Raw genomic sequence first — 11,170 nt, 5'->3', positions numbered from 1 at the left:
GCTGGTCTCGGCGGGGGGGGGGCGGCACGGGACACGCAGCCAATCGTCCGCTGTGTCCAATGAGCGCGCTGCGCACTCTGATGGCGTCACGCGCGGGGGGACACGTGCACCGGGAGCGGGTGCGGAGCTGGCCGGGCATGGAGCTGCTGCCCCGCAGCCCCAGGGAGTTCGGCTCTGCCCGGTACTGGGATCGGTTCTTCCGGCAGCGCGGGCAGCGCTCCTTCGAGTGGTACGGGGCTTTCCCCGAGCTCTGCCCCGTCCTGCGCAAGTATGTCCGGCCACGCGATAAGGTGAGCCCTGTCCGGTACCTAGCGCGGTGTCCCCGGGCTGAGCCTTCCCCCGGCCGGACCCCTCCTGCGCGGCGACTTCTGCGCCGCCGTGACCCGGCTTAAACTTCCCGGCGTGGGGAGCTCAGGGGGTTAAACCACCCAAATCGTCCCCAGCCGAGATGCAGCGGGTCCGTCGCTTCTGTGCCTGTGTGACTTTTCTATGTGGAAATCACAGAATTGTTAGGGTTGGAAACGTTATCTTAGGGCCCCCGAGAACGGGTTTGCAAGTGTGGTTCTTACAGACGGTTCGTGGCCGTGGCTGATATTTGCTTGTAAAATGCTTTGGGGCACATTTCCAGGGTGTTTTCACCATCGCGCTGCTCTTGTGCTGCTCCCCAGGTTCTGGTAGTGGGCTGTGGGAACTCGGAACTGAGTGAGCAGATGTATGATGTGGGGATGTGCGAGGACATTGTGAACATCGACATCAATAATGCGGTAATCCATCAAATGCAAGAGCGGAGCAGGAGCAAGAGGCCGAAGATGAGCTATCTGCTGATGGATGTGCTTCAGATGAACTTTCCTGATGCTCACTTTCATGTGGTCCTGGACAAAGGCACACTGGATACTATCCTCACTGATGAAGAGGAGGCCACTCTAGCTAAGGTGGATAAGATGTTTGGTGAGATCAACCGGGTCTTGCAGGTAGGAGGGCGCTACCTCTGTGTTTCCTTGGCTCAAGCCCATGTGCTGAAGAAAGCAGTCGAATACTTCTCCCAGGAAGGCTGGGTTGTGCGTGTCCATCAGGTGGCTGACAGTGGGGACAAGCAGCAGTTTGTCCTACCAGTCTTCATCTACGTCATGACGAAGTTCAGGAAGATCACTGGCTCGGCACCACAGATCCTGGAGATCTGCTCTGAGGAGCAGGACAAGCCCATGCGGCTGGAGAGTGTGGAGCGGCTGGTGGCAGCAGTGAAGGACAGGCAGCATTATGCCCTGCTCTGCAGCCAGCTGAGCAAAACACCTTGTGAGGAGCAGGTTTCCGTGGATCTGTGTGACAGAGAGAGCGGGAGGCCTCGCTACACGCTGCATGTGGTTGACAGCTCCTCAGTGAAACCTTCCCAGGACAATTCCTTCGCCATCTTCATCAGTAAGTACAGCTTGTCCTGTCTGCAATGAGACAGTGCTCTGACCAGGAGTTGCAAAATGGCCAGTGATACTGGCCCTGCTGAAATTGGGGCTGGAGAAGGAAATAACATGGCTATTCAGGGTTTGGTTGATATTTAGTCTTGGCTTCATGGTGGGACATGTGTTTGCCTGGTAGTGCAGGCAGAGATCTGGCACAGAGCTTGCTGACTGAGTAGGTGCCCATCTGGCAGTAGAGGGATGCTGCCTGCCCTGCCTCCAAGGTGGTGATTTCTGCCTTGATCCTGGTGACCGTCACCATAGCACATCACTGCATAAATCCACACCACAGCAGATGCAGACAAAAAAGCCTCTGCTCTGTGTGGGCATTCTGATGTGCCAGGGCCAGGCTGCTTGGGCCTGTGCTTTGCTTTTGTGCTTGTATCTCCTGGAGGCACGTCAGGTTCTGCCATCAGCACTCTCCTCCTGATGCACCTGCAAAGCTGGGGTTGGCACAGCCTGGAGACAGGTTGTGAGGCTGCTGGACACCCCCTTCCTATGAGACATAGCTTTTCCAGCCTCCTGTGTGAACCTGCCCAAAATGGGGGAGGTCCCTGCTCTCTTAATGGTTGCCGAGCACAGCTCTAGGCATCCAGCATTACATCTTCATGATGTGTTGCCATTCGCTGTGGCTCCTCTCTCAGAAGCTGGGGTGTTCACTATGGGACTGGCACAGGCTGATGGCAGCCCCTTCTGCAGTCCCACAGGGCAGAGAAACGGAGTGGCTCTTTGGGACAGAGGAAGGGCGGAGGCAGCTGGCCACCAGCGCGGGCTTTGGACGCCTGGTCACAGTGGCCCTGCACAGGGAACAGCACTACGAGGGCATGGCCAGCATCCAGTCGGAGCTATCAGGAAAAGTGATGGAACTGGCCCCTCCGGGCCTCCCTGCCCGGCAGCAGGTGAGACTCACTGCCTGGCCCCCCTCACTTGGCTTCCCCAAAACTGGAGACAGGTTGGCTTTTTGCCAGCAGCAAATCCCTCTTTTTCCAAGGGAGGCCAAGCTGCAGTGCATTAGCTGGCTGCCTTTGTCGGGAGGAGACTGCCCAGGTGCAGCTCTTCTCAGTTTTCCCTCCAGCTGGCTGCCTTTGCTTGTAGGCAGGGTTTGAGGTGCCTGCACAGAAGGATTCAGTGTGAACTCCTTGCTCTCAAAAAAAAACAGCATCCCAAGGAAACCAGGCATCCTGAAACACCTGGTGCCTTCTTAATCCTGGCTTTAACTTCTGTCCCTTCTGTCTCCTTCTTCCTGCCCCAACTCCTCAAACCTGAGCTCTTGTAAGAAGTCTTGGGGTGTTTGCTCCCTGTACCCCAGTGCGTGTGTACAGGAGGACAGCTGGTGTCCCCAGCTTCCCTATGGCTGCCTACAGTAATTCCTACTTCTGCTACACTGTGCCTGCTTTGTCCCTGCTATTTAGCAGCAATGCCAGGGTCTGTTCCTGTAGCCCTTCCTTCCTCACACTAGTCCCTTGTTCTTCCTGCAGGTGCCCTTTTTGTCTGTGGGAGGGGACATTGGGGTGCGGACATTGCGGCACTGTGACACCAGCCCCCTGAGTGGGGAGTATGTTGTGGAGGATGTGAAGGGGGATGGCACTTGCTACTTCCGTCGCCTCATCTTCCTCAGCAATAGGAACGTGGTCCAGTCTGAGGCTCGGCTCCTGGCCCGCACCCCTCTCCCAGGTATATGGGGCAAGTAGGAAGGGGTAGGGGCCAAGGGTCACTTTTTGGGGTGGCAGAGAGTGAGATTGATACAGGAGGAGGATAAAAGTCCTTCTGAGACTTGTCTGCCATGTCCTGAAGCAGCCTGGGGAGCTCTTCTACACTCTGCTGTATGCCTTGTGGGTGGGACAGGGGTTGGGGGTTGCTACCCCTGTCTTCCACCATGCCTTACAAGCTGATGCCTCCTGTCATTCAGGCCAGAAGAAACGGAGGAAGGACAAGAAGAAGCCCAGCCTTGCTGAGCCACCTGGAGCCATTGACAAGAGCTACCTGTGCTGCGAGCACCACAAGGCCATGGTTGCAGGGCTCTGCTTGCTGGGGGGCCCTGACCCCCTTTCAGGTGACAAGGCCATGCCAGGGGCAGGCACCCATATGTCCTCATGCCTCAGATGCTTGGGGAAAGGCTTTCCTGGCCAAAGTGACCCATGCACCCTTCCCAGTGGTTGGAGGTGGGTGTGTGGGAGGAGCTGTGGGAACATTGCCATCCTGGTGGCTCACTGTACACTCTCCATTGGCAGGAGCCCTGCTGGCAGTGCTGGTGGTGGGGCTTGGAGGGGGCAGCCTGCCCCTCTTCATCCATGACTACTTCTCGCAGGCCTGTGTGGCCGTGGTGGAGATTGACCCCTCCATGCTGGAGGTGGCCACACGTTGGTTCGGCTTTTCCCAGGATGACCGGATGCGGGTGCACGTCTCTGATGGCCTGGACTATGTGACCAAGCTGGCAGCTGAAGGTACCGTATCATGGAGCATCCCACGCACCCCATCAAGCCTTTTGGGTGACCTGCTGGGGACTGGAGCTATTTTCACCCTCTGCTTCCCCATCCCTGCCTATCTCCTGCCATGTGTCATGAGCTCCAGCCTTGCCAGGTCTCTGCAGTTCGCAGGCCTGTCGTTGCCAACATGTGCAGGGGACTTATATTTGCTGCCTCCCCCAGTGTTGAGGGCTGCTGCCTTTCGTTTCATTTGGAAACTCCAAGGGAGAGAAGTTGCCATAACATGGCAGAAGGAGTGTCTTGACCACCACATTCATTGCCTTCCCAATGTGCATGGCTTATCTCTGTCCCATGGGCTAACAAGTCTCTGCACTCCTTCCTGCAGCCTCAGCCCAGTACGATGCCATCATGTTTGATGTGGACAGCAAAGACCTCACAGTGGGGATGAGCTGCCCGCCCCCAGCCTTTGTGGAAAAGCACTTTCTGCAGAAGGTTAAAGCCATCCTCAAGCCAGAAGGTAAAAGGGGAGATCTGGCCATATCTCTGCAGCCAGGCTGCCCTGTCCTGTGTGGAGTTTGAGTAATGGGACTGCCACCATTTCTCATCCTGGAGAATAGTGGCTGCATCCAGGATTGCTATGTGGCATCCCCCACTGCTGGCAGCTCATGGATCTGGGTGTTTCAGTGGGTGTTGTGACAGCAGGGACCAGGGTGGTGCTGCTGGGTCAGGCAGGCTGAGACATCCTGTGGGGCCAGGAAAGGTTGGGGGAAGGCAGATGGTGCAGGCGGTATCTGGGAACGGATCCTGTGGCCACCCACAACCAGTGTGGCGGCAAGGACATGGAGCTGAGCCAAGGGCACTGTGGGAATGGCAGTACTCCTTGTGCTGCCATGGTGGGGATGTCTGCAGCAGACTGGCACCAATTCAGCTGCATTCCCACAGGGAGGTGGGGAACAGGGCAGGGTACACAGGCTGGTCTGAACTCCAATCCTCTCACCCTGCTGCAGGAGTCTTCGTGCTCAACTTGGTGTGCCGCGACGCCCAGCTGAAGGAGTCAGTCCTGGCCACCCTCAGGGAGGTCTTCCCGCTGCTCTACGTGCGGCGCATTGAAGGGGAGGTCAATGAGATCCTGTTCTGCCAGCTCAGCCCTGAGAGCCAGTGGGACCCCCCAGAGCTGGGGGCACGTGCCCGGCTGCTGGAGGGGTCTCTGCGGCAGCCTGGGCGCCCCTGGGACAACTCATACGTGCTGGCAGACATGCTGCAGGCTGTCAAGATCCTCTGAGAGGGGCTGTGATGCCACTTGAACGGGAGAGTCCTCACTTGGGTGCTGTGGCCCCGTAGCAGAGGGGTGCCCATGGCTGGGACTGCTGCCCCCAGTGGGCTGCTGCTGGCCTAGGTGTATCTGAAGGATGTGACTGGCATAGGGAGGCACTCCCTGGGAAGGGATCCAGGACCCTGGAAGGCTGTGCAGCCCAAGGGGCAGTGTTGGGGTGGTGAGAAGAAGGTGCTGCAGGACTGTGGGTTTGGGTCTATCCCTATTGTTTTTCCATTGTGGGGGAAAATGTCCCTCTGACTGTTCCCTTCCCCTCCAGCACAGCTCCTTCCCTCCGATGCTGCCTTGCCTCACCCTCAGCATCCCTGGTCACTAGTGTTTGTTCAGAGCCCTCAGCCCTGCCCTAAGCCTGATTGTTAATGTGTGTGGGTGCACTGGGAGTGGTGAAAATAAAAGTGCTCAGGGCTGCTTCAAGGCCCTCAGTGCTTTGCTAGGCTTATTTCTGGAGTGTTCACCACCCCTGAAAAGGTACAGTCACCTCCACTGCTCAAGGGCACATTCTGGGGGCAGCCAGCTGCCCACTGTACTGCACTGCCCATTCACCACTTTTCCCCAAACTGTACCCTGCTATGTACCTGCCCCTTTTCTGCATCTCTTCAGCCATTGCTACTGTTAACTGTAACCCCTTATGTTTCCAACCCTTTTTCATGCCCCTGGGCCAGCAGGGACCCAGCCCTGTGTTTTTTCCCCTGGGCACACCAAACTGCTTGCCCAGCTGGCACAGGTCAGCTTTCTCACAGGATGAGAAGGATGTGCATTGCTTTCCCCTGTCCTGGTCCAGCATCCCATTTCTGCCCAGGTGGCTTATTTTATTCTTCCCCAGAGTTTCAAAGCCTGGTCTTTCACTGTGAAGTTTTAGCTTAACAGCTGACCCATGCATCCTGGCTGGTTACAGAGCAGCTGACCCGCTGGTGCTCCCACATTCATCAGAAGCTATTTGGGAGGGGGGCTCTTCTTTCTTCCTTACAACAGCAGGTACCAACATGAGTCAGATATGTTAACCAAAGTGGCTGGCTTGTAGACATCAAGGTAACAACCTTCTCAGGCACCATGCAGCTTTGACACTGACCCAGTACCCTCACCCCATATTTTCTTCTGCCTCTGGCATCCTGCGCAAGAGCATCTTTCAGATAGCTGCTTCCCAAAGCAAACCCTTTCCAGCCACCTTTCCACATCCCACGGTGGTAACAACATACCAGAAGCAGCTCAGAGAGGGATCTGACCTAGCTGTTGCCACAAAGGCAACAGCAGCCTCATCTCAGCATCACTGCCAGAACCATCTCACCAGCTTTGCAGGTCCTGCATCATGTCCCCCTGGGATGTTTGAGCTGCACACTCATCAGCTTCTACCTCCTCGTCAGGAACCAGCTCTCTTCCACCTGTGGGGAAATCCTGGGTTTGGAAAACCAAATGAGAGGGTGCATGAGAACCAAGGGTTTGCAGTTTCCCAAGGCACTCCCAAGGGCTCTCGCCCCCTGAACTGGTGGGGATTAAGGCCACCATGAAAATGCAGGAGGTGGGGTTGGTTGTGCCCAGGAGGCACTATGTCAGCCACACTGATAATGAGCACATCCCTCTGATAGCAACTGTGGTGGCTGCATTTTGTTTTTCCACCAGGTTCTACTTTGGAAACTTCTCTGTTCAGATGATTTCTCCAATGTTACCTGCCTTCACTCAGAGGGACAAATCGGTGTCCTACTTCTCCCTGGGCTGGCCTGCTGGGAGCAGATGCTTTTTTAAGTACTTTTGATGGTTCCCAGGCTCTGGAGAGCAGGGGTGGCCTGCTCCCTGCCTCAGATAAAGGATGGCAGAATGGGCACGTGCCCTCTATATGTTGCTTCACCGCCCAGTCACTCCTCTTGCTGTAGTATGTTCAGAGCAGCATGTGGGTGCTTGTCAGTGGGAGAGACAAAGCTGGAGCTTGAGCTGGGTGGAAGTGTACTTGCCCCCAAGCAGTTACTTCCTAAAGCTCATGTGCAATAAGCACTTTTCTGAAAGATACCTATTATCAATCCAGCTTAGCAATGGCCCACTAAAATTTCTCAGCTGGATCAGCAGTGTTGCATTTAGTCTATTTTTAACTTAGTTTTCAATTCTCAACATAATTCTAATAACATAGGTTTGTGTATGTGTCCTTTACTTTACAGAAACCATCTCCTTTTCTCCCCAGGAACTCACACAAAGGCTGCGTTCATTCCTCCCTTGTCCCGTCCTGCCTTTCTGTTGTGCTTCCTAATTGCTGCATAAGGCCACATCCTGGTGAGAAAACAAAAGCCATCTATTTGAAACAACGAAAGGATGAAATCTCAGTTCACTGCAGCTGTCCTTGCAGCTACTGACAGCCCTACGAGTTTGGTCTGGAAATACATTTCAGCTGGAAAATTAGAAATTCATGAGTGGTGCAAATATCTGAAATCCTTCTCTGCAGGTAGAATGGTCCAAGGCTGGAATAACTGATGTATAGTAAATATTTCTCTCTTGGCAGCCAAAACATGCAGCTAGTGTATATGTTTGGCAACTGTGTCTCTGTTGAGTGTTTTGGCAGTATACTCATGTTTACATCCCTCACTCCTCACTTCCTTCCTTTGCAGCGGAGGCATGCTGTAAGTGGTGGGATAGAAACAAGCTCTACTGTCACTTAGCAACTCCGCTGGCTTTGAGATGTAGACTTTTTTCCTTCCTGGACTTCCCAGCACAAAAAGAGATGGTCACATACCTCATCACATGGCTAAGGCTTGAGGCTGCAGCCAGCTAGGGGTGCTTTTGTCTGGTCCAGCCTGAATCCCTCTTGAAGCATTGCATCTGTGTCCTGCTGCTGCTCCAGTGGGCAAGGCACTGGAAGTTAACGGGTCAGCCCTGGGTTTTGTCATCTTGGGTGCAAGGATACAGCTGGTTGTGCCCAGCCATGAAGGCTCTTTAGTCCAGGGTGACTCTGTGGCCAGGCAGCTGGCAAGGTAGACTATGAGGCAGGCAGTAGCGGTGTGCTACGCATATAGTCCATATGGTGTAACTCCTCAGGTGTCACAGCCCAGATCCCAGCTCTTCAGAAGGACTGGAAGTGGCTGGGCTCTCAGGAAGATGGTGGATGTGGATGGGGACATATTGGCACTGGCTAAAAATATTTCAAGCAGTTGGGAGAGATTCTGCAGTTATAAAAGGTGCAGGGACTGAGCACAGAGGCTCATCCCCTCTGGCTGGGAAGAGTTTTTGTGGGGTGAGCCTGGCCAGGATGCTGCTGCTGCCTGGTCATGGCAGGATCACAGCACAGCAAGGGCTGCAACAGCCGCATCCCAGAGGCTGGAAGTGCCTGGGAAATATTTTGTGCATGAAATGTTCCCTTGGCAAAGTACTTGGCTTGCCTGTCTTTGTGACCAAGGAAGCAGGCATGCTGCCAGGCTGCAGCAAGGGAGTACAGCTCTCTCCTGGGGTACCCAGGGCTGCAGGAAACACCTCTGCAGGCTGCATTGCAGCACGGTGGCTGTTTTCTGCCCTGCAACTAGATGCATCCAATTAAAAGATGCAGCTGGAGGTCACAGGATAGGGGAGAGGCCACCATGCCAGATAGGATAGGAATGGGGGGTGCCACAGTTCTGTGATCTGAGTGTCAGAATTGCCACAGGCTGCAAGGGAGAGGCAGAAAGCCTCCTCTTTACAGGGGGAAAGCACTCTGGCTTTCTTTTTCTGGCTTTGTGTCTTTTGCAGCTTCAAGGTCTGACCTCTCCTCCAAGTATACAGGCATAATGCAGACTGGGACCTTCATGCCAGCACTACAGAGCCAAGTGCTGCTGAGACCCTGGTTGCTCCCCTGTGCATGGGGCTCCTTGCCCACATCTCCTCATGCTTTGTGCCCATCAGCTGCCTGAACAGCTCTGCAAGACTCTGGGTCTGTATTTGCAGCAAGAATGAGGTGAGGAAAGTCCCTGGAGAGATTATTCATGAAGGAGCCTGCCTCTTCTAAATACTTCCTGGAGAGAGGATGCAGCCTCATTGGTGCTCTGCTTCCCCTGGGGTCCTGCCTGCTCTTGTGGCAGGGGAGCATGCCTGGCTCTTCACTGCAGGTGTCTGCAAAGCTCCACTCTGGTAGTTTATATATAACCTATTTTTCATGAAATGAATTGCACTGGTGTGTGTTTATAAAGCAGCCTGGGGATCTGATCCAAATGTCCTCAGTTTTAACATCACACTGCCTGTTTAGGAGCAAGTGTCTGTGGATATAAGTTTGTGGCTCAGATGCTACAGCTGCACCCTGAAGCCAGACTATTTTTGCCATATATATTTTTTTTGAAATCAGGGAAGGACAAACTTGCTGTCTGTAGGCTTGATCTGAATTGCACTGGAGGCTTTAGCAAGATAGGGATCCTTGGCAAGCTGTGCAAGAGCTGGTGACATATGGAAGCGAACAGACTACACTGATAGAGGCAGCGGTACTCGTGGGGCTGGCCTGCCCCCCTGGGGAGCAGGGCACCCTTCCCTCCATGCTGGGGAAATGTGGCTGCGGAAGGTCGTTTCTCCTTGCCAAGCCTGGCATGTGGCCAAAGGAAATGATAAAAACCATGGGGCAAAACTGAGCGCAGGTTAACAACAGAGCATGTTTAGGTGCTAACCAGTGAGCAATTCAGCTCTGTGTTCCTGGGAATTGTACCTGGTGCTCCACAGGAAAAGAGTTTATTTGCATGGCCCTCTGATGCTGGTTTGGGTCTTTTTTTCCAGGGTTATTCAGGTTATTGCAAGAAGCTTTGCAATGGTCTCTTGCTAGTACAATCCCTTTTAATTTATTCACTCTGAATCAGCAAATTCAGAAAGCCAGGCTGGGCTCTGCATGGGGGTTTGGGACAAGCTGTCTGGAGAAGACAGAAAAATCAGAGACCTGAGGGTTCGCTCAGGTGCCCTTCCTCTTTTCTTCATTGCTGTCTTGAAATTGTTGGAAAAATGAGCACCCTCTTGATAATGTGGGCATGCATAATGAAAATGTTTGTGCTTTTTCTATATTTGGCTGATTGTGGCTTTTTTTCTGGGGTGTGGATTTTGTAAGTGATGGAGTTGTAGGGCAAGTGTGGTCTCTAAGCAGCTTTAACTCAGCTTCTACAGACAAAAATGTTTAGTTTGGAAACTTCCCAGACTTGGGGGAGTAACTAACTTTTCCTAATCACAGATATTTATAGATGTTTTAAATATTTTTTTTCTTAATTACTGAGGCAAAGAAAGATGTAATTTAAAGACCTAATGGACAGGACAGTTCCTGGGGTTATCAATTTGCAGGTGTACATAGCGTTGCTCCAGAGGCATTGCACCTTTTTTAATCTTCATTTGTCTCTTGTGAAGAAGCAATGCTATTGTTGGCTGCTCTGCTACTGATCTTAATTATCTCACTGGGGCAGCACAGAGTGCTCCACTGGTCACAGAGGGTGGATTTGGCCAGAGCATAATACTGTTCTTCCCAGCTTCCAGCCTCTGTAGAAACCCATGAACTGGAGGAAGGCCAGGCAGCTAGTGTAGTGCCTCCTGGCATAGCCTGCTCGCTTAGGAGTGTGGAAAAAATAACCATGCGGCTAATTGGCATAATAATGTCAGTAAGCCCCAGGCCTTCTCTAGATAGAGATCATCGGGAGGATTTTCCCAGAGGCTGTGGTGCTGGGGAGTCGATCTAACCTCAGTGGCAAAGTGACTGCCACTCTGTGAAGCTCTCTGCATTATGCTGATTAGAAACTTTTCATCCAGAGCTAAATTAAACTGTTCATTTGTTTCCAGGGTTAGAAGTCATTCAGTTGTGAAGAGTAGTTTTTTACCCTTATTGGGAGCTCTGGCCAAGAAGTTTTGATAATCCTCCAGATCATCAGTATATGTTAGTCTGTGGGATGTTCGCAGTTCCCTTTTGTTTTGCTTTACATGCTGAGCAAGGCTGGTGTCTGGTTTAATACAGAGGGTAACTTTTATCACTGCAGGACTCTAAAGCCTCTGTT

At 53.1% G+C, this 11,170-nt stretch overlaps 1 protein-coding gene and 1 long non-coding RNA gene across 2 annotated transcripts; both read left to right on the top strand.

Moving 5' to 3' along the window:
• Nucleotides 1-135: 135 nt before the first annotated feature.
• METTL13 (methyltransferase 13, eEF1A N-terminus and K55) lies at nt 136-6,508 on the top strand. Its single transcript, XM_061451857.1, has 8 exons — nt 136-290; nt 669-1,416; nt 2,151-2,350; nt 2,930-3,125; nt 3,361-3,504; nt 3,683-3,895; nt 4,263-4,394; nt 4,885-6,508. The coding sequence occupies exons 1-8, from the start codon at nt 138-140 to the stop codon at nt 5,157-5,159; spliced, it is 2,061 nt and encodes a 686-aa protein (XP_061307841.1). The 5' UTR covers nt 136-137; the 3' UTR covers nt 5,160-6,508.
• Nucleotides 6,509-6,885: 377 nt separating this feature from the next.
• On the top strand, nt 6,886-10,196 carry LOC133268564 (uncharacterized). The gene is made up of 2 exons (XR_009743102.1): nt 6,886-6,950; nt 7,381-10,196. It is a non-coding gene; the product is annotated as an uncharacterized LOC133268564 (long non-coding RNA).
• The last annotated feature ends 974 nt before the right edge of the window (nt 10,197-11,170 follow it).

This window comes from Pezoporus flaviventris, unplaced genomic scaffold, assembly GCF_033815535.1.
Source record: "Pezoporus flaviventris isolate CSIRO_AGI_PZ_B2104156 unplaced genomic scaffold, CSIRO_AGI_Pfla_v1 ptg000013l, whole genome shotgun sequence".
Lineage (NCBI taxonomy): Eukaryota > Metazoa > Chordata > Aves > Psittaciformes > Psittacidae > Pezoporus > Pezoporus flaviventris.
Note: the sequence above shows the minus strand (reverse complement) of the source record. Positions and strands in the feature narration are given on the sequence as shown.